General features: G+C 34.8%; 1 protein-coding gene across 1 annotated transcript in view; it reads right to left on the reverse strand.

The window, feature by feature from the left end:
- The window catches only part of AHR (aryl hydrocarbon receptor), a 50,522-nt gene that overhangs the window by 19,575 nt on the left and 2,957 nt on the right, over window positions 1-27,990 (reverse strand). The window contains exons 3-4 of the mRNA XM_011961730.1: window positions 17,225-17,412; window positions 3,646-3,752 (exon numbers count right to left, since the gene is read on the reverse strand). Of these exons, the coding sequence (XP_011817120.1) occupies window positions 3,646-3,752; window positions 17,225-17,412 (295 nt within the window). The remainder of the gene's footprint in view (window positions 1-3,645; window positions 3,753-17,224; window positions 17,413-27,990) is intronic.

Consider the following 27,990-nt stretch of genomic DNA (forward strand, 5'->3'; position numbering starts at 1 on the left):
TTTTTTTTTTTTTTTTTTTTACTTTTAAGTTCAGGGGCACAAGTGCAGGTTTTTTACATAGGTAAACTTGTGTCATGAGGTTTTGTTGTACAGATTATTTCATCACCCAGGTATTAAGCCTAGTACTCATCAGTTATATTTCCTGATCCTCTCTCCCTCCTCCCACTCTGCAGCCTCTAAATGGCCCCAGTGTGTGTTGTTCCCCTCTGTGTGTCCACGTCTCCTCATCATTTAGCTCTCACTTATAAGTGAGAACATGCAGTATTTGGTTTTCTGTTCCTGTGTTAGCTTGCTAAGGATAATGGCCTCCAACGCCATCCATGCCCCTTTAACCACAAGCAGGCTCTCAGGTTTTTGACTACAAATATTGTATGTAATACCCGGCAATTCCCTTAGGATAAACAATGGTGATTCTACCCGTAAGAATTTGAATATTTAATGATTAACACACTCAAAATTGGATATTCTTAAATTCTCTTCACAGTAACACCATATATTCGCCATTGCACTGATTTATTCTGAAAATATCTGCTTCTCGGGAAAATTATCCATTAATCACATTCATATTATTTTGTAGAACATCATACATTTTCAAACAGTGAAACAAATTTAGTCACATTCCAATAAACTCATGGGTGTATATGCCGGAAGACAGAAGGATAATTGAAGTACAGTTATCAAATCTCTTTAGACAAATGTTAATTGTTAAAAATAAAAATCTAGAAAGGATAGATGCATATCAATTTTTATATATCTCAAATGATCTCAAGTACCAGGAGGAACAAGGTTATTACTTGTATTGATTTGTCTTAATAAATTAACAGGAATTAATATACTAATTAAATAAAAGAGATCATCATTCTTTTAGTCTTAGTCACAAAGATTCACTCGACCTATCTGAAAATTATGTTGAGCTCACTTACTATTTAAGAGAAATTGCAATTAATACTGTTATATAAAATTTCAACTGCTGTCACTGAAAAAGCTGCAAGATTTTAACAAGTACGGTATTAAACAGCAAGAGATATAATTTATTTTAAACTTATGAAATAAACATGTGAAGTAAATAAAGACACAGTTATGAGCAGTTTCATTTTTATTCCTTGTAAAAATAAATTGAAGCTAACCTAGAAAGATGTCTTAAACTTTTAATAAAAATTTTTTTTTTTGAGATGAAGTCTCGCACTGTCACCCGGGCTGGAGTGCAGTGGCATGATCTCTGCTCACTGCAACTTCTGCCTCCTGGCTTCAAGTGATTCTCTCCGGCCTCAGCCTCCTGGGTAGCTGGGATTATAGGCACCCGCCACCATGCCCAGCTAATTTTTCGTATTTTTAGTAGAGATGGCCAGACTGGTCTTGAACTCCTGACCTTGTGATCCACCTGCCTCAGCCTCCCAAAGTGCTGGGATCACAGGCGTGAGCCACTGCCCCAGCATTTTAACAAAAATTTTTGTAAATTTTAACAAAAATTTTGCCTTTGTTAAGCAAAGGAAAATAATTCTCCTCAAAAGTTTTAGGCTATATGTTATACAGAACCTCTGGTAACATCTTTCACATTGTACGGGTAATTGGCTGGTAACTGTAGGTTGCAATATAAAGTCAGATGTCATTATGCAATTGTATATAATCAAACAGCCATTTTCACATATCTATAATGTTTTTAGTCATCCTCTTCATAAAAAGATAACATATAAGCACAATCCTAAGAAAATCATACAGTATGTGAGTCTTCCTATTAGAGAGCAATCTACAAATGGTATTCAATACAAACAGGTAAGTTTATTTTAACTTCTTAAGGGCTACCAATTTGCAGATAATTTAAAATATATATATTCCATATAATTATAGCTTTACAGCTTTGCATTCCTATTATCGTTATTCTGTTTCCCTGACATAGGGTATGTAAACAATTTGTCTAAACGTTTTGGGAAAAAAATAAAAATTATTGGTCCCTAATTTAAACCAACTTGCCAAGTGTTATGGCGATCAGTCCATATTTGTCTACTTCACCTGAAATACAGGATTTCATTATGGCCTTAGTAGATAACCCAAGAGGTGTGTTTAATCATCTTAAGCAGCAATTATTAAAATGCTTTCCTATGACCTGAATATGGAGTCTTTATTTTTGGGTTTATATATACATGAAGATCCTCAGTTGGGGTTGGGGAAGGACTCATGTTTTAATAGATTTACTTTGTTTAACATAAGTTAATTTTTGCTAACAGGAATTTGAATGTGATTACGCAACTGTAATAAAAAATGCTATATTATTAGGCACATCACCATTCACCGAATGAACTAGTGGAGTTACCAAAACTTAGGGTTACTTTTTGTAAGAGTGGTGGAGTTAGTTTTTCTAGTCAGTTCAGTGGGTGAAACTGAAAATGATCACATAGTTGTGATGGCACACATCTTTATTCTATCTTTTTTCAAAAAAAAAAATTATCTGAGAATTTTAAGTGAGAATCAATCATGGCATCAATTCTAAAAAAAAAAAAGAGTAAAAAAATATTCAAAATGCTTTCACAGGCAAATTAGAAACTAAATTCTGAAGCATAAAAATAGGGACTACAGTTGAGAAAATCTTTAGTATGTGAATAAGTCACAAACAGTTGCTAAAATAAAATGTAAGTTATAATATATTAACAAAATGAAATTTGGGTTAAGAAGTATGTTAAACTGAGAAATGCATTTAACAATTTTTTTTTAGATGGAGTCTGGCTCTGTAGCCCAGGCTAGAGCACAGTAGCACAATCTCGGCTCACTGCAAGCTCCGCCTCCTGGGTTCATGCCATTCTCCTGCCTCAGCCTCCTACGTAGCTAGGACTACAGGCACCAGCCACCTCACACGGCTAATTTTTTGTGTGTGTGTTTTTAGTGGAGACGGGGTTTCATCATGTTAGCCAGGATGGTCTTGATCTGCTGACCTCGTGATCCGCCTGCCTTGGCCTCCCAAAGTGCTGGGATTACAGGCGTGAGCCACTGTGCTCGGCCGCATTTAATAATTTTAATAGAGATACATTCCATAAAAAGTATATATAAATTCAACATCTTAAATTAGAACCTTTAAAATACTCTAGGAGTTCTTTCTGTTTGAAGAAATATTAATACAACAGAAGGGGTGGACCAGTCCTCTAACTAATCTTCTTCATATACATTCATGCATTACTTAACAGGGACATATGTGGTTAGGTGATTTTCATCATCATGCGAACATCATAGAGTGTACTTACACAAACCTAGATGGTATTGTCTACTATACACTTACGCTATACAGTGTAACTTATTGTTCCAAGGTTACAGACCTGTACAGCATGTTACTATACGCAATACTGTAGGCAATTTTAACACATGGTAAGCATTTTTGTATCTAAACTAGAAAAATTACAGTAAAAAATATGGTGTAATCTTACGGGACCACTGTCGTATATGTGGTCTGTTGTTAACTGAAATGTCATTATACGGTGCATGACTATAATTCCATTTTTTCATGTATTAAGCATCATTCACTATTGCAGTTCAGATGAAAGTGACAAAAAACATTGAGCGAATCCCAAATAAACTGGGAATTATTAAAACACTTATTAATTCATTTTCCATTTACAACTGTCCTTAGTGTAAGAAACTATATTTACGAAAATTTACCTGTAATAAGAATTCTCCTTCTTGTAAGTTCAGGCCTTCTCCAAAATTTGCTGCTCTACAGTTCTCCTGGCCTCCATTTCTTTCAGCAGGGGAGGATTTTAATGCAACTATGGAATAAAGGGAAAAATAATGATTTTAAAAGTAAGCAAGAGTAAAGAGCTATAATAGAAAACTTCTGAACACCAAACAAAGACAACTTGAAATACTGGCGTCTACTGGTATTTTTAGTAATTGGGTAATACAAGGTAAATAATAAATACTAGGTAAGTAATCCTCTTGTCAGTGGGTAGTTCCTTATTCTATGCTAGTAACAAAACTGAAGGACTTAGTCAAGTTGTCAGCTGACAGATTGTTAAAAATTGTTGATGAGTTCACGATACGACTTTTGTCACAAAACTGAGGAGTTTCAAAGAACTCACAACAGTGTTATAAACACTCCTCTCCATTCCCACCTCCTTTCTTAGGAGATTAAAGTTCTCCATAATGTAACCTATAAAAATGATTCCAACTTTTTATATATTTATCTAAATATCAGGGAACTGGTGGTGGTGAGGAGAACAAAAGAAACTATGCACCTACTGAGATGTATTTCCAATGTTTGGAATCTTCTTGTCCAGCATTTGGGTAAAAACTGTTAATTACTATTAATATTTAATAGGTTCATGTTAAATTTATAAATTAACTCATGGAGAATTAACATCTTTATAATCTTGAATCATTCTATACAAGAACACACATTTTTTTCCATTTGTTCAAGTCTATATTTTGTCCTGCTAGAATTTTTTAAAGTTGTCTACAAAAAAGATGTGCACAGGCATTTTTATATTTACTCCTAGGTATTACATCTTGTCAAGTGGCTTCTCTATTATATCTTCTAACTGCTTGTGGATTATATATGTGAAGGAAAGTCTGATGGCATGATAGGATGCTTACTATTGGACGTGGCATGTTATAATGCTATTTCTTCTTTTTTTTTTTTCTCACTGTGTGTGTGTGTGTGTGTGTGTGGTATGTATATATTTATAGTATGGGAGGAAGCACAGCTGAATAGAAATAATAATAGCTACCACTTACTTAAACATTTTGCCAAGCACTGTCAAATATTATCTCACATAAAAGCATGTGGATATTGGTAACTGTTAGAATTGGGCTCAAATCTTACCTCTGACATTTACTAAAAGTGGGAGTTATTTGAGCCTGTCTCCTAATACGTGAGGTGGTAATTAAAAAAATTTTTTTTAAGCACATCTTGCAGGGCTGTTGTGAAGAGTAATAAGAATATATGTAAAGTTTCTGACACACAGCAAATCAATAGTAGTTCAACAAACAGTAGCTTTAATTACTAGAAATATTTCTCAGAGCTTATGGATTCCCTTGTCATAAAGTATAATCTTTTAGATACTTTCTACTTTCTGACCTTTTTTTAACCTGTGATATTTGAATAAGAGAAACCATTAAATAAAACTGACTCTGGCAGTCCTCTTAAGACATACTTCACTATATGTTTATGTGACTAAATAATTCGGCTCAGTGAAAAAACTGGAGATTTACTAATAACTAGACTTTCTCTCAGTTTGAGCAGAGTATCACATATGAAACCTGTCTGCAGTCTTTCATGTTTGCAGTGTGTTTTCTGGTAAATCATCAGTGAACGTGTCACACCAGAATCTCATGCCAAGTTCCTGCCTTTGCAGAAGTTAAAACATCTCTTTGCAAGAAACAGCCAAAAGCACAATCTCTGAATATAACTTCAAAAGGCCAGAGAACAGATTTCCTTAGGCCAAAAAACAGTTTGAGGCAAACTGACCTAACAGTTCATCAAGACCAAAGGAAATGTTTAATCTGTACAGAGAGAGAATGGTAGAAGAGAGAATGGCCTTTTCTCCCCTTCTATTCTATAAGTTATGCTGTTGCTTGCTTACTAATGGCCACATTTGCTTGAATGCACAAAACCATACAATGTCAACTATATTCTGTTACCTTTCTAAAAGCTCTGGTATGAAGCACAATTTAAGAGTTATACCAAGCATCAGTAATACTTGCTTTTAAAAAGAAAACAACAAAACCAAACCCTTATATTATGAAATAAGCCTAAAAATGGACAACAGTGTCAGATTTTATATATCTAAATTATCGCTGAAAATCTCTTCAAATTAATATTTAATCAACACAATTGGTATTACTTCCACCTAGAGTCACTGGCAGTAGAAAAACACAAATATTAAAAGATAACTACTTGATCACTGAGAAGATGACTAAGCAATGAGAGAGACCATTCATCTCAGAGTAATTTATAATTTGTTCTTGGGCTTGCACTGGGGGTATTAGCCAATGTAATTAGACACTAGAGTCAGACCATGTCTTTAAGTAGGGCATATAAGCTGTGGAAATAACTAGAAAACAATGTCAAAAAATACTAAGTACCAGAATAGGGTTTAATTAAAGTATTACAGGAACTTGAAGTAGAGAAAAAAAGAAGAAGAACACATTCTTTCTAAACAACAATGCTTATAATTCCAAATGCTGGAAAGATGATATTTAATATGTATAACTACTACATAAGTAGGAAAAGTGACAAGTTCATTTGTGGGAATGATTACTGGAGGTTTCTACCAAAAACAAATATGTAAATATTTCTGTTGCTCTTGTGTTTAAGGTTAATCATTGGTAAATCATTTAAGTAAATATTGTGCAAAGATGAGTCCGAGAAGGGTGGACTTTTAAAATCATTTAAGAAACACTGCTGTGCTTTTTTAGGAAACTAATTTCATGCCATGGCCTCTCAGCCTAAACTATGTAATTTCTACCCCTGCAGGAAGTTTTTCTTCTATTTCTTGCTCTCATGCCTACTACCTCTAACTTATTAAAATTACTAGAAGCTCTATCAACACTACTCACTTTCAGGTATATAATTCTTGCGGTGATTAGAAAGCTAGCAATGAGTAAGAAAGTGACATGAGACACTATCTCAAGAGCTGCTTCCTACCATCAGAGTGACTTTACCTAGTAATCATACGTGATACTGGGCACACGCTGTACACCTAGCACTTTCCACGTATTATATCCTATTTAATCTTCATAATAGTTCTATGAGACTGACATTGTTCTTTCAATATATTAGGAAGCTGAGACTTAGGGAGGTTGAGAAAATGTTCCCAGGGTCATAGAGATTTAAGTGGCAGAGCTTAGACAAAAACTCAGGTAGCCAGACCTCAGTGTGTGAGCTATTACTAACCACTGCCCACTATGCTAACCATCTTTGACCTTTAGTTTCCTCATCTTTAAATGAGGACAATGCTACCTCTTGAGACAAATTCTTGTGAGGACTAAAATAACATGTAGAATACCAGGGTAATACCTGGGATCAATCACTGACAATCAAGGACAGAGGTAACGAAATCTATGCTGAGTTTATACACCCTCAAACCATGACGAGAAACTTACAATTAAAGTGCCCCTGAGGAGGTAACTGAGTATTTTATCAGCTTTAAGTGGAGAGCAGTAATAAGTATCTAATAGGATTCCTATGATAACTATACGACACATTTGAAAGTACAGCTGACCCTTGAACAACATGGGTTTGAACTACGCAAGTCCACTGACATGCTTCTGCCACTCCCAAGCCAGCAAGACCAACCCCTCCTCAGCCTACTCAACACGAAGACAACGAGGATGAAGACCTGTATGATGATCCATTCCACTTAATGAACAGCAAATATATTTTCTCTTCCTTATGATTTTCTTAATAACATTTTCTTTTCTCTAGCCTACTTTAAGAATACAGTATATAATACATATACAAAATACACATTAATCGGCTGCTCAAGTTATTATTAATACATTGTTCATGGGTCAACCATACTTCAAAACTGTAAATTGTTACATAAATTATATGCATAATGACACTTTAAACATTACACCACTGGAATTAAATTTACGACAGTCTATAGAAACAAAATGTAGTATCTGAAAATAAGTCACCAGCTGGGAAGTAGCTGCTGTACCGTAATGGGCATTTGTTAAAATCCTCCCCATCAGTGAGGATATGTACCACTTTACAAAGTGGGAGAATCAAACTCTGAACATTCAGTAGAATGTTAAGATAGTAAACCACCAAAATATTTCCACTATTTCCTCATTGAAAAATCTATGAAGGAGTCATACAATACAAATAAGAATTTAATCTAAAAAAATGATGGAATTTAGAGTGCAAATACATCACAGCATTATCAAATGGCCATACTGCAGATTACTCAAGTTTTATTCCCACATGCATTTAACCATATCCATGTTTCCTAATATGGTACTTTCCTTCCTTAGACATCTAACCTCAGATTTCCATGGCTCCCTAAAAGCCAAATCTCTTCATATCACATGCTTTGAATTGGTCAAGGAAAAAAAAAATTCATGAGGAATACTGAATAGTGGTAAACTGTATTTTGTATTTTGTTACTATAGTTTGCATTTAAATAGAAAGATGACAGGATAAAAGTCTTTCCAGGAAAAGCAAGACTTTTAGTCCCTAACTGCTGCTATAAATTCAATATATTTCATAATATTTACCATCCTCTTTACTACTTTGGCAGGAAAAATTCAATTCCATTCCCATATTGACATAAACATAAAGGAGAGCAACGCTATGACTTATAAAATTCAACCAACCACATAAACTTTTATAAATTAGAAAGGGTTAAGTAATGCAGTATTTCTTAAATTTAAGAAAAACATTCCCAGTTTAGTTTGGTCTGGTATGATGGGTATTTCCAAATAATATATTAAGTGTACCTAAAAGGAGCTTCTTCTACATACCTACTGGTAAAACATACATGTTTCACTCCAATACACTGCTTCTATTGTAAAAGAAGCATTCTTTTGAGGGAAGGAGGGAAGAAACTAAAGAAAACTATGTTATATTCTAAATTCCTAGGAAACAGACATTAGGTTTACATAGTCTAGTACCTTCTAATTATACTGATAGACTACTGCTTTTCTGCCTACAGATTTCTAATCACCATTGTAGAATGGAAGAATATTCAGTTTTTTTAAATGCAAATGTTAGTTTGCATATTTATGATTGATTGCAGGTTGAGAGACTAGCGTTACTGTCTTTTTTAGCAAATCTAGGAAATACCAGTTTCCATCTCAAAAAGTCCTTAAAAGTTTGTTCTATCCAAACTCTTACGTGAAAATTGACTTCCGAAGAGTATACATTCTTCCAGTTACTCATTGGTCCGCGCTCAGTTTTATACAATTCCTCTATAACTATATGACAAATCTCTGCATTAATGGAAGCAACAAGAGCAGTTAATTGATCTTTTCAGTGGGGAATGAGTTGCGCTTAGCTTTTCATATATACAAGAGTAGTATTCAAATTGCATTTTTAGTAACATAATGCAAACACTCAATGAGAACAGTGATTCTTAAACTTTCACAGACATTAGAATCACCTGGAAGGCTTTGAATATAATGCTTAGCCACACCTCTAGAATTTCTGATTCATTAGGTCTAGGATAGGGCTCTACAGTTTGCACAGGTAACAAGCTCCCCAGTGATGCTGAGAATGAGGTGCCACTCTTTGAGAAACAGAGACTTAGAACCTCAGGATTTAGAAAATAACTCACATATGTTCTGGATTGAATTTCCTCATACTTCTTAAAATTATCATTCTATGCTGTTAAGCACAGTTATTATTGTGAATGTCTTCGGGAAATAATAACAGTTTTACAAACACAAAAACTGAAGCACCTAAGACTAAGACATAGCGCAACAACACAAAATTTGACATGTATCCCAATATAGCAAGTAGCATACAATTCCCAAATTTTGTATCCTCACCAAAGCAAGCTTTTCCAAGCATCTAGATTTGAGCATGTGCCACTTTCGATAAAAGAAAACAGTATATGGAAGTAACTTATTATGTATTATATCAAAAGGGGGAAAAACAGTTTATTAACAAATTTCCATCTCTAAATCAAAAATATGAAATTAAGTAAACAAAGGGATTCTCAACTGATATTAATATCAGGTCTGTAAAGGCCCTTATGCATATTAAAAAAAGGAAAAGAAAATTCTCCATTAAAACAAGTGAAATATCAGGATTCTGCAGGAAATAACTATGATTTCCATAACAGCAACAATTTTAATTATAAATTTTTTTTCACAGATCTCTCATTTTTAGGATTAATTTACTACAAACCTAACACATCAGGGCAAGCAAGCATCATTATCAAACATACTGAGAAGGTGAAGACCCTGTGGAACAGTGAGGTTAAAAATCTATCAAAAAACACAAGTTTAGTTAATTGAACTAGCATCCACAGCTCCTGCCTGTCAGTGCTTTCATCACAAAACACAATCTCCCTCTACCATGCTGAGATAAAGAGATGAAATGTCTCCATAACACAGAAACTAGACATGATAAAAAAATCCAACTGACAACAGAACGTTCTGTAAAAATGACAATTGTGTGGGAAAATTTCAGGCTGGAAAATACATGAAGAATTCAGTATGTACAATTCATTAAGGTTCTTTATGTTAACCAATCCCATTAGACTACTTGTCTCTGTCTTTTGTGGGTGTGTGTGAGACAGTCTCACTCCTGAAGTTCAGTGGCATGATCGCGGCTTATTGCAGCCTTGACATCCTGGGCTCAAGAGATCTTCCCACCTCAGCGTCACGAGTAACTGGGATACAGAAGTGCACCACCAAGGCCAGCTAATTTTTTATTTTTTGTAGAGACGAGGTCTCACTATGTTGTCCTGGCTGCTTTTGAACTCCTGGATTCAAGCAGTCCTCCTGCTTCGGCTGCTCAGAATGCTCAGATTACAGGCATGAGCCACGGAGCCCAGACATTTGTCTTCCTCTTAATCTCCCACTGCTAACAACTGAATGGCTTTTTGGCCTCTATGGACAAACAAGGAACAGAAATCACCTTCTCTAGTGTTATTTTTCTGTACACACTTTCATTTCATTTCATGTTTACACTTTCATGTACAGTTTTCTTTCTGGCTCTCCAATTTAAGAACACATCAAACAAAGGCATCTTGAAGTCAACTCATGATCACCTTAGCATACTTTCATACTCCACAGATTTCACTTTTTACCACCCCTGCTCATCCTTAAAACATCTTATCTTTGGTACTTTTTCTCTTATTCTACATGCTCTCCCCCTGGAATATTTTTTCACTTTCATGGCTTAAAATGTTATTCTGACGATATAATGACTCTAAAATCTAAATATCTAGCCATGAGCAAATAAACGAATTTGAGTTACTCATTAAAATTCATTGATCAAAAAGTCAAAAGCCTGTCAAAGAGCAAGATTTAAAAATAATCCATAAATATTACTAACTAAAAATTTCTTCACAGACTTTAATGCAATTAATATTATATGTGAATACATTTTCTAAAACACTATAACATGAAGGTGTACGTTTCCATTAACCAGAGCACAAATCCTCACGAAATATCCTAAGATTTAACTACAGAAATTTAAATGTCTGTGTTTGAAAATTTTCTAAAAAAGGAAAATTGCTGAAAGTTGGTGATTTTAATGTTAGCCCAATGGTAGTCTCCCTAAAAAGAAAAACATTTATGACTAACTAGACCTGTTCATGGCCAAATAAGCAAGGATTCTAGAGTCATGCAGGACTAGGTAATGATCAAAGAGAAACCCATTAAATCAGTAAATTTAAGAGACAGGAAAGCAGCAAAATACATAATAAATGATGCAATGAGTTTAGACTGTTTGAATCTCAGATATTTGTCACTGTATTCTTCAAAATAGTTGTCAAAGCAAACAAAAGCAGAGATAAAAGTATCGTATATAAAGTTCTATCATATTAGGTTTATTCATATAATCCAAAAAATCTTACACTTTAAATTGGGATATCTGAGGAAAAGAAAGATTAAGTTCCTGAACCAAAGAGGTCACAATATTAAATAGAGCCAGGATTTATATATTCATTCAATAAGAATGTGCTATTATTCTTTGTGTTTATAATTATTGTATAAAGTCTATAAATTAAAATTGTAAAAGAACCTAGATTTAAATAGTTTTAGCTATGAAAGTTATCATGAATATTGTAATTAAGAGTTTCATGTTTTAAAATGTGAATCAGGAAAAAAAACAACAGTTAAATCACCATGTAAGATGGATAATGTCATGGCTAAATCAAATTCAACAAATAATTTATTTGGTGATTTCCAATGTGCTAAACTGTTATGCAAGCAAACCTACTTCGGATAGTCCTAGAATTAAGAAATAACATGTGCTATGATACTATGATACTGAAACTTTGGTAAATTATTTGACATACGTGAATTTTAAAATTATAGTAAAGCAGATGAAATTATAGAGCTCTCATGAATGAAAAAGCAGACATACAAATCTATTAGATTATATAAAACATTCATTTTTACTGCTTGTTCAAGCTTATTCTTTGCATATACACATGTACATATACTTGTTTTTCAAGAATAATGTTCCGGTCTAGAGAGATACCAAAACAACTGAAATTCGGAGAAATGCACAAGCTGAAGATGAATAAACACAATAGCTCTCTTTCGAAAACCTAATGAACTGGGAATGAACTGTTAAAGCATCTGCAAAAGGAAGACCAAGAACAGAGCACTTGTAATTTTTAATTTAAAATAAAGTCAAGAAAGATCCATGATAAACAATGGGGTCAAATAAATGTTAGATCATCACATAATATAACTATCATCCTCTCTTCCCACAGCATTTTTAGGCTTAATGAGTGTGAAATATTTTAACATGTAAATAATTCTACATTTTATAAAATGGTGATTATTTTAAGCATGTATAAAGATTCAAGACTTAGATTTTCCCTAACATTACCTTGTTTTAAAAATAACTAGAAGAATACTATTTCCTATGACAGCTGCAAATGCAAGACTTTGAAACCAGAAACTCAGATCCCTAAGCCCCATTTTGTCAGGCTCATTAGGTGTTTGCATGTAAACAGAAAAGAGACAGTAGTCATTCCCAGATTCTTAATTTTGGGGTAGCTATATAAAAACAGAATAATTTGAACAAAATATTTACATAATATTGGGCATTTCAAAAAAGTAGTAAGGAAATCTCATTAAAAACTGTATTAAATGTATGTTGAAATTAAGAATGAAACATTACGATGCTGATTAGATTGGTCAACAAGCCCAGTGTACACTGTTTAACAATTTTGAGAGACATAATATGGGAGGAAACAATCCTTTCTCTTCACATCAACCAGTTTCAGAGATTAGATTGTAACCACCCAAATCCTAGTCTCTATTAATAAACTACTATTGATTGTAATCATTAAGTTACTTAAAAATACCCTCCATCTCAGAGATAATATATTTAAATGTAATGCTTAAATCATGTCAAAGAAACTATTTTCAACTTTATAATAACTGAAAAATTACTAAGCCTTATTCAAGTATTTTTAAATTATATTTCAAAATGTTTTAATTAATTAGAAATGGATAAATATTAATATAGTACTTAAAACTTCAGTGTTGCTTTTCAGACAGCAGCAGCAGTACAGTCATGGTTCCAAACTTTAAGAAGATCCATCCAAGTTGGATTATTTAAACTTGCAATAAATAGATGTATTTTCTTGGAAAAATATCTATTGTTACAGTAAAACTTGAGTTTCCTTTCTAACCCGATTGTATGATTACTCGTTTATATTGTTCTTTCCGCAGGAATTTACACACCCCCTGTTTGCATCCTGTTATTCACTTTGAGCTTCCCTTCGCTTCGCTATACTGTTTCCCTAATAGTGGGAGAGTGGGTCCAACTGCACACAAAAATCCTAATCATTGTTAGCCTGTTCCAAGTCTCTTCGTTAGCATCTACCATTTTTTCAGTTCATAAGGGTTACCCTTATAATTTCATTCTCTGTGTGCTCTGAAATGTTACATTGCCTTTCCAGACCACTGGTAGTCTGGAGGAAATTTGGGCATTAAAAAAAAAAACTTGGGGCCGGGCGCCGTGGCTCAAGCCAGTAATCCCAGCACTTTGGGAGGCCGAGACGGGCGGATCATGAGGTCAGGAGTTCGAGACCATCCTGGCTAACACGGTGAAACCCCGTCTCTACTAAAAAATACAAAAAGCTAGCCGGGCAAGGTGGCTGGCGCCTGAGAATGGCGTAAACCCGGGAGGCGGAGCTTGCAGTGAGCTGAGATCCGGCCACTGCACTCCAGCCCGGGCGACAGAGCGAGACTCTGTCTCAAAAAAAAAAAAAAAACTTGATTATTTTCATTTTCCATCTAACTATATGTTTCTGTATCAAACAATCTAAGAAACTGCTTAGGCTGAATGTACACCACTAAAACCCAAGCAAAAATATTTACAGACTTCTTTAAATTTTGTATGTTTGCATTTGTCATTCTGAAGGTAAAGAAAAAAAAATTAACTTGTTTAGGGCATAATCAAGGCTAGGCTAACTCACTGCCTCAGACTCCCTAACATGCTTGTTAAAATACTGATTCTTGGGTTTTACATAGAACTTACTTGTTATCAGCACGGGCATGCCTTCGAATTTGCATTTTACAAAACTTTCTAGGTAATTCTTACGCGCAATGCAGTTTGAAAAGAAACTAACGTTAAAGATAATGTAGTTGATGAAGGAATCATGCAAATAGGTATAAGATCCTACTGTCAAATACACTCAACCAGAATAAAAAATAGACAAACTCATTAATGAAGAACTGAGAAAAAGTTTTTAACAATTCCATGATGAACCCTGTGTTAAACTATGGCATTCTTTATAAGATAGACTCTGAGATCTCCTTTACTGGAAGCATTGAATAATAGGACACATATCCAATCATGTATGTGTCTGTGTGTATATATACATGAACACACATACATAATATAGACATTAAATATAGAAATATATCTGTTTATGTATGTGTGTTCATACACACATTTGTATGTATCTGCCTAGATACACACATACTACTTCTAAACAGAAGAAAAACCTACACTTTTTTTTCTTTTTAATGTATATAATTCGATTCCCCATTATAAAGGAACAAGAAATGGAAAGGTAAAATGACTCAAGTCAATAAACCTTTATCAGAGTCAGGGAATAATGTCTCCTTGGCTTCTAGACTCCAGAGTCTCTAAGGGTGGCAACTACGTCTTATACATCATAGAACGCCACCACATGGTCAAGCACTAAGCACAGCATGTGAGTAAATGCTAGGGATTAGGACAGCATTCTGTGAAGCTGGGAGGAGGCCTGAAGTTACAATCTACAGCAGTGGCTCCTAAACTTCAACATGCATCTAGCCCTACCACCAAGGGTCCTACCACCTTAGATTACATAGGTCTACGGTTGGACCCAATAATTAGCATTTCTAGCAAGTTCCCAAGTGATGCTGTTGCTGCCTGTCTGGGTACTACACTTTTAAGAACCACAGATCTAGGAAAAAATCCTTAGTGCTTTGCTATGCAACAGTTGCCAGAGAAAAATATAGGTATTATTTGGTCAGGAAAAACAACATAAGGAATCTAGAAACCTGAGTTCTAGTTCCAACTATACCAGCTAAATGACTACAGCTAATAAACACATACTTACAGACACATTACTGAATACTTCATAACTCTTCTCCCAAGATGAAGGGTTTGGTATAGAGGCAACTGAAAATTCAAACACTTTTTATATAGGTCAGACAAAATTTGTGTACTATGAAACTTTGAAATACATAATCTTTCCTGAAATCACTATCCTCAAATCTGTATATTGCCCAGACCACAACTGTTAAACTAAATAGCTTTTGTCCAAAAGAAAGAACACACAGAGAGGCAAGCAAGCAAGCAAGCAAGCAAATAAATAAAAAGATGCTCAGACTAAACACATCACATTATGTAAACATAAATCTAAAGGGAAATTAACTGCTGCAGTATTCTAAACACAAATTACCAATTTGAATATCAATAAACGTGTTGTCTAGGCACTTCCTAGTGACCTAGACTAGCAGGATCAGCATAATCTCGAAGCTTGTTAGACAAGCAAAATCTAGGGACACACCTAAAGCTACTGAACAAGAATCTGTATCTTAACAAGATTCCTATGTGATTTGTAAGCACATTAATGTATGAGAAGCACTAACTGACATAGCCCACTGAGATTTTACCATTAACTTGCTATGGTTAGTAAAATTATACAACATTTTAAAAAGACCATTTCCTTAAAAAATCTATTTCTGCCTTCTAGACAGATAAAAGAGAAATCATAAATAAATTTTACATGAGAAAATACACTGAAACATCACTTGCAAACAAAAACTTCCATTGCAGTTTAAAGGTAACAAGTATCATCCAGCCACCTAGCTCAAAATCCTAACTTTTACTGCTGAGGAAACTGAGCTATAGGGATGCTACCTGGTTTGGTTAATGACAGTTTTCAGTGACACAATAGATAATGAATGAAATTCTATTGACTCTATCAAATATTCTTTCTAGTGAAAAACATGTTTTAATTATATATCTTGCAGTCAGTCTACAATTAACGTAAAAGATTAGAAACAGGCCAGGCGCAGTGGCTCACGCCTGTAATCCCAGCACTTTGGGAGGCTGAGATGGGCACATCACCTGAGGTCTGGAGTTTGAGAGCAGCCTGGCCAACAGAGCGAACCCCCATCTCTAATAAAAATACTTAAAATTAGCCGGGCGTGGTGGTGGGTGCCTGTAATCCCAGCTACCCGGGAGGCTGAGGCAGGAGAATCGCTTGAACCCGGGAGTTGGAGGTTGCAGTGAGCCAAGATCGTGCCATTGCACTCCAGCCTGGGCAACAAGAGTGAAAGTCTACCTCAGGAAAAAAAAAAAAAAAAGATTAGAAATATACATAACTTTGGAGGGATAAATAAAATGAGATATCTATGAAAACACAGAAAATCTAGCAAGATGGTGTTTTATCCTTTTTTTATTTCTATTTTTAAAAGACAGACTTTTAAATATTGAAGTAGAAGGGAAACTGGAATTGGACATAATCAATTTGAGTGTAACTTCTAAATACATGATTTTCAAAGAATGATACCATGCATTATTTCAGTGACTGCATCTGTTGGGTGAATAGAACTGGAAAATTGATTTTAAGACTCATAAATCTGGTAGCCATGGGGGGTTGGCTCACGCCTGTAATTCCAGCACTTTGGGAGGCCAAGGCGGGCAGATCACAAGGTCAGGAGATCGAGACCATCCTGGCTAACATGGTGAAACCCCATCTCTACTAAAAATACAAAAAATTAGCTGGGCGTGGTGGCGGGCACCTGTAGTGCTTGGGACGCTGAGGCAGGAGAATGTGTGTGAACCTGGAAGGCAGAGTTTGCAGCGAGCTGAGATCACACCACTGCACTCCAGCCTGGGCAACAGAGTGAGACTCTGTCTCAAAAAAAAAAAAAAAAAAGACTTCTAAATCTGGCTTTGCCACTGAAGTTTTACTATACAGCAATAATTTTTCCAAATATAGCTAATTTTTATAGTTATTAACACAGAAACAGCTATATTTAATACAAGTATTTCTTATAAGTTATCACAGACAAATTAAACCTTCTGTCTTACCATCAAAGAAGCTCTTGGCTCTCAGGTAACTGACACTGAGCCTAAGAACCGAAAGTTTGTCCAACTTATTAATTACATCTTGTGGGAAAGGCAGCAGGCTAGCCAAACGGTCCAACTCTGTATTAAGTCGGTCTCTATGCCGCTTGGAAGGATTTGACTTGATTCCTTCAGCCGGGATTGGCTTTACTCTGAAAAACAAACAAAATACCATAAAAAATCCTTTAAAAAATATAAAGCAAAAATTTGTACTGCATTATAACATCTCAAATATTTTTCTAACACAACAAACTTTTAAAGTCTACTTAAAGTTTACATAAGTCTTTCTAAAATCTTCCTTTCACATATTAAGAAAACCAAGGGAATGGGTTAAATTCTTCCTAATATTTCATTAAAAAGCTTATGAACTCATCCTAGGAAAATGTTTGCTTATACTTCATGCATTTGTAGTATAGTGATTCCCAATTAACAGATCTACTGAGATTTTTTCCCCCTCTCAAATGCATTAGCCATTGTTTGGTGGGGAAAAAAAAAGAGATATTTGTGATGAATTATATGAAAACCATACTCCTTTTGCTATCTTCCACAGGAAGCATCTCAGTATCATTGATGTTGTCAATAAATAGGGAAAACTCTAAATAAAGTATTTACCTTCATATCACCAGCTTCCTGTATTTATTTACTTTCAACTCATTAGAGATAATGTCCCAAAGCCCCTCTGGCACCTGCAGATGGTCCTCTAGCCATCTAATGTGGTCCTCAAATAATAAAAGAATAAAATTGACTTTTGCTATTTACATTTCTTGCTGGCAAATATTAGAGGTTAATGGTGATTACTGGCAATTTTTGCTTTTACATACAGATAATAATTCTATTTAATTATTAGCTTTCATAGCTTGTGTCTCAATTAGAAAATTCAATGAAACCCTAAACAATTTAGCATGATATTCATCTGAGAAGAAAGACACTCATGGGTCAAAGAGGAATATGAGTTCAGAAATGGGAAGTGGAACAACTTCACACAAAGACCCTAGCCAGGATTTCACAGCAGACATTAATCACTTAAAGTGAATTTAAGGATCATCAGATACCCATGCTGAATTGGAAAACCAAAGTAATTTATACCTTATATCTCTATACCTTCCTGTTAGCCAGAAAAGTCATTATCCAGCATTTTCTTATGACAAAGACATTTCTGACAATTCAAATGGAATTATATTAGCTTTTAGAAAGGAGAAATTGGCCTGGGCATAGTGCTATTAATATGACCCAATCGAAACATTTCTAGATAATTTCTTTTCAATGATGTATGTGGAGAAGAAATACTTTAGGCAGAAAGAAGATGAAAAGTAGATATTTCTACAAAAAAGGTAATACATCAGTAAAATGGTGTGTGTGTGTGTGTGTGTGTATGTATGTATTGACAGATACCATCTCCAGATTGTTTGTACAACTGTGTATATAATAGAAAATTGGTGATGGTTCCCCTAGCTATTTTCCCCTAATGATACTGCATTTATAAACAAATTTCAAGTCACACCTAATTACTGCATTTCTCCACTTAACCAACTGAATTTCAAACTTTGCCTATTATGCTTGTCTACCTCATTGTGTAATTCTCTACTGGTTAATTAATAACCGCTAACAAGTATTTATTTATATCTATCACATCCTGGACAGCCCAGGTAAACACTTTTCTCCTAAATATTCAACAAGTGCTATGGGAGCTAAGCAGAAGCAGCAACTGCTTGAAAAAAGATTTTACAGAAAAGGTGGTATCTGAGATGGGTCTTGAGGGAGGGACAGGATTTCAGGAGGAGGCATAACTAAGCATTGGTGAACTGTGAGAATTCCCCCATCTGAAAGGAGAAGCACAGGGAGAAAGAGAGAAATGAAGAAAGGTGGTTGGGGCCACATTCTTTCAACAAATATTGAACACCTATCAACTGCCCAGCACAGAACACTTACAGGTGAACAAAATATACAAAAGCTCCTGTTATGGAGCTTACATCCTAGGTGGAGGATGCAGAAATAAACAAATAAACATATAACTTTTAGGGCGGGTGAGTGCTAAGAAGAAAAATAAAGTAAGGTAAGAAACTAAGGGGTGACAGAGGTGATGCTGGTTTGGACAGCCTAGGAATGTCTCTCTGATGAGATGTTTCAGCACAGACATGAGTAAAACGAAGTGAGCCATGTGGGTGTCTGATGCAAAAATGTTCAAGATAGAGGAGATAGCAAAGTAACAGTAGAAAATCGGACTTAGGCATCTGTTCTTAAGTGTTGAGCTGGGATTTATAAGATCAGCCTGTGTTTTACCAAGCTGACTCTGGTGATAGAGAATACAGAAAGCAGGGCAGGGTTCGCTGAAGTTAGGATTCTGGGATGCCAGGAACTTCTTTCTAAAACATAAATCTGACTATGTCACTCCTCTGATTAAAATCCTTCAGTAGCTCTGAACTGTCCATGTTCCTTAGCTTGGCACGCAAAATCCTTCATGATCTTTCTAGCTTCATCTACCCCTCTGGCTTCATTTATTCTAGTCAAAGCCATTTTTGTCTATTCTACCCCAGAGCTAAGAAATTACTTACAGTTACAACATGTGGTTTGGTGCTTTCATACAACCTCCTTGTTATGTTCCATCCGGTTCAAGTCCCCGCTCAAGTACATCACTTTCATGAAGTCCTCCCTGACCAACCTCACAACGGATTAGCAGCTCTGCCCCATTTGACTTCTTATACAAATGCCTTATGCAATGCTTCCAATAAGGAATATTCCATACAAACAACTTCACATAAATAGAAAATGTGTATACAATCCAGTCCTGCACTCTTGGTAGCTTTCCAGTAATGATTATGAAACACTGGAGAGAAGAAAGTAACACAAACACTGAAACAAGGCAAGATGCTACGATATAGGGAAAACCAATAGTAACATAAAGGTATCCCTTCATGTGGGTATCCCTTCATGTGCTGCCTATCTTGTGCTGGCTCCTTACAATATTCAACCTCACACTAGCTTCTGAGGTTTGCTTTTCATAATGCAAAATTGTCTACATTTCTAATGTATTACTATATGTCTTATAAAGTATTTAATATGAGAACAAATTTCCATTGTCAAGTAACCTAATTGCTTATACTTGTTTGCCTAACACCCTTATTTCTACATAAGCTTGAATCATTTTTGTATCCTTAATGCCTAGCATAGTGCTTGACACAGAGTGGATTCTCAATTAATGTTTGCTGACCAAAAGTGCCAAGAAAAGAAATGATCACAACCTGACCAAAGGCAGTGACAGTGAGGTTAGGAAAGGACTGGCTTGAAGAGAGATTTAAGCCAGACTCAAATGTTCACTGAACTAAACTAACTTGGTATAGGAAGCAAGGAAGAGGAAACCATTGAGTGAGGAGAGGTTGCAAATGGTTCTGCGATTTGTAGCTTGGAAAAACAACTACATTTCCTAATGAGAGCTGTACCAGAAAAGGAAAAAGGTGGCTTGAGGATAGACCTCAGCAATACCAACATTTAGGTATAGGGCTATGGAAGAGGTGTAGACACAGAGGAGAAATGATAGACAGGAAAAGAACCAGGGTAGAATATTTTGGAGGTCATAGAAGAAAGTCAAATACACAGAGGAATTAAGGTCAGGGCTGAGAAGTACCCACTGAAATTAACAATTCAAATGTACTGGATTTGAAGCTTTTAAAATGTCAGATTGTTAAAGCTAACAAAGGTAATGCATTTGACCCACTTTTTCACTGATTTTGTGAGAAATGTACAGATTTTGTGAAAATAATATCTATCCATACATCTTGAAGATATACAGAACAGTTAAAAATAGAGAGTAATCTTACATTAACTACACTTGACTTGGATTATGCTAATATTTTTACTTTTGTATTGTCTTCGAATCAATACCAAAGGACACTGCTAACCATTATTTAAGGAAAAGACTGTTTGAAATATAAATAAATATCCCTGTAAGACTGGATTTGGGAGCTCTGGAGTTCAAATATCTCCTGAAATAGACCGTATGATGCTGGTCAGGCAAAGGAGCAACTTATTATTTTTTGAAACCTTTACCTCAAAAATCTTGTCCCAATCTGTAATCAAAATTGTTATGAAATCAAGACTCTAGCTGACTGCATGCCACGCTTCTGTTTAGAAGCCCTGCAAGCCTTAACTGCTGGTGGTAACAGGCCCAACAGTATGCCCAATGACAGTTTGAATGCTATCTTGAAAGTCTTTTAAGATCTCCATCAAAAATGTCTATAAGGTTCATCATTTGTAGCCAGTGTTTGAAGTAAAGCTGAAAAAATTAACCAAGTTTAATCATAAATATAACTGTATATTTATGTATATATATAACTTTATATAATATTCGTTATAAAACCTCAAAATGACATGCAAAGATATGGTTTCAGTAATCCTATGAGATTAAAGTGACATTTTTTAACAAGAGATTACCTCTTACAGTACTGAGTTTGCTCTATCGGATTTTTCCTCAGGGTGATTTAATCTACTCTTACTGCTTTGGTCTACTTACCCATAACTTGTTTATCTTTATTTCCAGGACCTGTACCTGACTGCGCTTCCATTCACATTCCCCAGGAGTTGGGCACCCACTTCTCAGCACTAACTATGGTGTTACTCTCCATCCAACAGCTAGGAAATCTGAAGTATTCCTCAATAAAATCCCCCTACCATACTACCTACACCCAATAAAGCCCAACTCTTAACCCCATTCATTCTTCATTTCCTTCCCCCAGCTTCAGTGCATCCATATTTATCTCTGAATATAAATTTCAAATATTTACAATCATAAACTATGCACTTAACGTAATGGAGGGGACACATAGCACAAATAGAGCCCAACTTCACTATTAGGCTGAACACAGCTGGATATTTTATTTCCCTATATGAGTCAAAAACATCTACAAAAACTTCTGAGAATTCTGGCTGGAAGCCACTTTTAATGAGTCAGAAGTCTTCTGCCACCCTCCTGCTGCTGCCCTATAATTGTGATGAGTTCTTTCCTTTCCCTTTTGTTTGCTACACCTGAGGAGAGATGATGAAATATAAACAACATAGTTTCTAGCACAAGACATTAGCAGGGAAAATCAGGAAAATGAAATATGGCCTAGAAACCACTATAAGTTCCATAATCCTGAAAAACTCATTGTTTCCCTTCCCCCTTCTTCTATGCAAATACACGTTTTTGTTTCCCCTTAAACCCACATAAAATGTATCTACCTTACCAGAATCACTAAAACATTACAAAAAAATTTTAAGTGGTAGTTAATTGTTAAATTAGCGCATCTCAAATAGGTACTATGTGCATGGTACTATACTGGGAAGCTCTCGTAGCTTCAAAGACAAATGATAGTCTTATCTTTAAAGACATTCTTTTTCCTACTAGGAGGAAATATATTTTATAACATGGCAATATCAAGCATAATATATTGCTCAGTAACACAGGTGCTGTAAAAGAGTTCATGGAGATGTGGCATCTGAATCAGGTCTTAAATACAGGCAAGACACTTCTGTTTCCGTGATGGTAGAATACCTAGCTTTCTGCAATTACCCTTCTCTTCCAGAAAATCACACCAAAACAAGAAAAGCAGGAGCCAGAAACACAAACTCTGTCTCCAATGAACCTAAGAGACAGCTAAACCCAGATGCAAATAAACAGGAAGATGGTAGAAAAGAAATCAATAATAGCATAGAACAGGAAGGAAAATGTAATCACAGTATATTACTTAGCTCAACAGTAAACACCATACAGTCAAAAATAATACAATGCTAATGTGTATATAATCTAAAATTGTGATAAAATATATTGGGAGGATGGGGGATGGTGAAAAAGGTTAAGGAGAGACAAGAGAGGGCTAAAATCCCTAACTACCACAGTAAGACATCAAAAGATAAGGCCTAATATGCTATACTTAAGATATGCCACATATATAATTGACTTTTGAAGTCTATTAAAGTGTTATTTAATAGGAATACATTTTAAAACAATATTTCAATAGAAAGAAGTAAGAAGAACAAACTAAAAGACGACTGAAAAATGTAAGACAAAAAAAAGAATATGTAAAGGAAAACCTAAGTAGAAAATCTGCTAATACAAGTGCTTCTCCTATACACAACCACGATCCCAACATATAACTTTAATTACCAACCACACTTTTGCCTATGAAATTGACAATAATATTTTTTAAGCAAAAATGTAAAGATATAGTCACATCCCCAGATTGATGATGGGACTGTAATTAGCAAATTTTTCTTAATCTGACACTATCTCTTGGAGTGTACAATTTGGTTCAACCTTAAAACAACACATACTTTACTATACCAAAATTCCATTACAGGAATTTTTTCCTAAAAAAAATGAATTTGCATAAAAATTTACATGTCCCAAGGGTATTCTCTGAAATATTAAAGTATTAAATGGTTGGGCATAAAATTTTCTCCCAAAACAAAAACAGTTAAATAAATTACAGAATATTAGCACAACAGAGTATTATGCCATCTTTAAAAACAAACGTTTCAAAGGGGAAGGGAGGCAGGTAGCAAATCCTTAAGACAGGAGAAAAGACTCTAAGATGAAAGGACGTAAAACACAAGTATGGAGATAAGCAAGTACAAATCATGTATGGGAAATGACAAATAATTTATTTCAGCTGTAACACTATCCGAGCAGAAACAGTGAAAATCCCTAGGATATGGCTGTACTGCATGCATCACTGAATCTGTTCACCTGGATAGTACGAACGCAAGTCAGTAAGAACACAAGATTTGAAGCCAAAAGACCTGAGATCCAATATCCAAACTCTTTTTCATTACCTGAGCAACTCTGAATTTGAATCTCAGTTCCCTATGTATAAACTTAAATTCTACTATTTTTCTTTGGTACTATTACAAAAATGAAGAAAATGATGTAAAGAACTGGGCACGCTTTTATCAGAGTAAGTGCTAATAAAGTCATTTTTTGTTATATTAAGCCACTAGCAAAATATCAATTTTAAAAGAAGCGTGGAAGTAGAAAGGTACTGTTGTAAAAGATTTGTATGGTATTTACTTCTAAGTAACTGTCTTAATTAAATACATGAGTAAGCACGTACTATGTAAATTTATCCACCAGTGAAGTAGCACATTTCAGCTGTAGCCGTAATTGAGAACATAATCATATACTGCCTCTTACTGTTTCACGTGAGAATCGATTGTTCTGTGATAATGTAAGCTAAAAGAATAGAATTTATGTTTCTGTTTCATTTATATCTTTAGCAGTCTTCACAGTTTTTATATATTTTTTGTTCTGTTTTAGTTGTGAGAGTAGCAGTACAGGTGCGGACTGTCCTGCTTTATTGGTTGAGAAACTTGCCCAGATCTATAACAGTGAAGAAACTAGACCTCATTTTTTAGTTTAGATCCAGTGCTTTCAATTTATACCTGCTTCCTCTTTTTGCCATTTAGTGTCATCTATAACTAAACACTTTCACTTACTTCATTTCATAGTCCTAACAAGCAAGTGTCCATAACTACTATGTATATGCTATCTAAATCAAGCTATTTGAAAGCAAAATGATGGAGAAATAATTGTGTAAATGAAAAGACCTATTCTTTTATTTTAGATGCTATTTTAAAAATGGCATCATAAATTTATATAAAACATTTAATGAATATTATGTAAGTAATACAATTCAGTACATGTATGAAATTCATGATATTTAAAAAGAATGAATAGCAAGACAGAAAATGCTTTTATATATTATTATTAATATGTTAATAGAAGTAAAAGTTTTTATCAGTATGCATTTTAAAGAAGGATCAGCTAAGGCTCAGAAGTGACTTTCAGTTCTGACACTCCATGATGGCTTAATCACCACTACAGCTGGTATCATTTTAAAGTGTAGATCCCCTTTTCTCAACACCTATTATTTGCCAACATACAGTGCTAACTTTCTACGTATAGGTAAGCTGAAATCCATTACAACTTATTCTTTATTATTAAAACCTTAAAAATACAAAAATATATCCAAAATTATCACTAGGGAAAAGCATTCTATTTAATTCTATAATGGCCTTTTTGACTATCTTCATGAGACAAAATAAACAAACACTTTCATTTCCAAAGAGAATAAAATAAACACAGGATTTGTTCTCTTTTACTGAATAGGGTTACTAAGTATGGGGCAACAGTCTAAGGAAAGTTAGAGTAGATTCTATAATGAAGGTCATCTTTGATATTTTCTTCTTTAAAGTAGGAACATGAATTAGATGTAAAGTTGCTTCAGAGCCTTTAATTTCCCAACTTTCATTACTCCAAAAAGAAAGGAAACATTTATTGAAAGTTCAAGATACTTCAGTGGGATTAAATTGAACACATTTAAAATGTATTTCCTACTAATAAAGATAATTTTCAACGTGAGAGCCGCCACTAGGGGGGGTTGATTTTTCTTAATAAATTCATCTCAATATTGAAAGAGCATCAGGTTACAATTGTCAACTACTTTAGTCCAAAATTTTATGGAATATATATATTTAAATAGTTGTCTTTTTAAACAGTCCTATAATTATGCTACAGCATATTTTATCTGTAAATAACATAAAATGGCTCTCATTTAAGAGGTCAAAGTTAAGTAGGTCTGGATAGCATTTTCAGCTCAAAACAAGATCTATTTTCCCCAATGTTGGCAGGTTTTAGGGCTCATTAGGTCACAGACTAGTAATTTAATTTTAAAACTCAAATTTAATATCAGGTTTAATGACTTCATTTCTAAAATAAACTTTGATTTACTGCATTATAAAATTAACAATTTTTCATTCAGGTAAAAATAATTTATATAAACACTTTCACTTGATAAAGAAAATACCAGCACTAGCCTTTTCTTACAGAGGAAGCTGGTGATATTTAAGGCATTTGTATGATTAGAAGCAATATATGGTGCTCGGTAGAGATCTGATAAACATCTATGCTAACAAAATAAAATGTGGGTGAATGGGAAAAATACTTTTGTTATAAGAAATTAATACAAGCATATTAAAGACTAAGAAAGTGTATTAGGATAATCTAATAAAAAGTACATTTTACGCAAAATAACTAAAATCCATAAATGTTAAGCTGTATAATGAATACAAAATTATGGCATTTGTTTTTGTTTACAAAGCCACCCAGGTTCTTTTATAACACCCTAACTGAAATCCAGTATCTTAAAAACACATCAGGGATATCTTCCTGTTTTCTCACTATACACATAAAACCTATGACATCCCTATTATATATGATGCTAAGTATATTATTGCATTAATAAACACATAGAACAGACATTTGGGATGCTTCCCAACTTTAACCATGAAGGACAATGTCAAATAAGACAAACATACTTTAATGTAAGAAACCATTCTACAAAATTAAAAGTATTATAAACCGATGTCTCAAACTGCCAAGGTAGAAAACTGCTGGTTTGACAACATTCCCTTAAAACACACTGTACCATAAAACTTCCATATTTTAATCAGTCTATTTACAGATTATTATCCTCTGTTAATGCCAATTCATTAGTCTAGTTCTGAAAAACTATGATAACTGAAATTCTGAAAGGAAACTAAAATTTTAGAATGAAACTTTAAACCAATAACTGGTTTTAAATGTAAATCTTAAAGTGTTATTTTTCTGGTTCCCATCAGTGATAGTTGGAGTCTAAGCAAAACGCACACTTCTGATTTGGTCTGAGAGGACGTTTAAGAGTTCTTAAAACTGTTTACGAAAACTTGAAAAACATGCAGGTAAAGTAACTCAGAGATAAAACTAGAAATAAAAAATTGGAACAAACACATGAATACAACCACCACACAACACGAAAAGTTTCCAGCACGGATACTTTTTTCTGACACACAAGAAAATAAAGTATTTGCCATCTCACACAAATACTCCACCAAAATCAATCGACAACGACAAAAGCAAGTTTGTACTCACTCAAGTAGAACAAAACTTTGAAGGGGAAAAGAATTAGAGTTAAACGTTAAGAATGAAAACCTCTCTCAAATGCAGTTCTAAATCTTTTATGATACAGACTCTACAGCCACCCCAAAAGTGATAAGCAAGCTTCCGAAAAAGACGTCTGAAGAATACAAATCCTCCACCGTATCCTGTCCGTTGCATCCACTCCCACCTGCTACCACGTCTATCCACTTTACCGATATGGTCACGATGAGCGCTACAAAACTGCTGCCAAATAAGTAAATAAGAGCGCAACAGAAAGCCAGTAGGTGGGGACCAAAAAGTACCTTTAGAGGCACTCAGCCCCTTCGTAAAAGTCAGCATGTGTTTAGCTCTTTAAAACATCTCGCCCTACCAAACTCTACCAAGAACGAGAATTAAGACTGTCCTCTAACCTAACCCATGCGGATATTAAAAGTGGAAGGAGATTTCAAGACAGGTTTATATTAACTAATCTATTAGCCCAAGGCAGATCAGAGCTGTCAACAAATCAGGACCAAATCAGAGAGAACAAAGTAACGAATGTGAGAGGGTGTGTATGCACCGGTGAGGGGGAAGAGGATGGGTGGAAGGACAATTTTTAAAATGCAATCATTGAAAACGCGAGAATTCAAGTCCTCGGTCTCCCGACCGGCCTCCAAACCTCGATTCCACTGGCAGTGCCGGGAATGAACCTAATCCCCAGGATCGCAGGGATTTGGGGGCGGGGTGGGGCTGCCTCCCGCACCCGCGTGCCTGTGCGCCCAGCCCCCGCGGTGAGGACGCG

Source organism: Colobus angolensis, unplaced genomic scaffold (assembly GCF_000951035.1).
Source record: "Colobus angolensis palliatus isolate OR3802 unplaced genomic scaffold, Cang.pa_1.0 Scaffold568, whole genome shotgun sequence".
NCBI classification, from domain to species: domain Eukaryota; kingdom Metazoa; phylum Chordata; class Mammalia; order Primates; family Cercopithecidae; genus Colobus; species Colobus angolensis.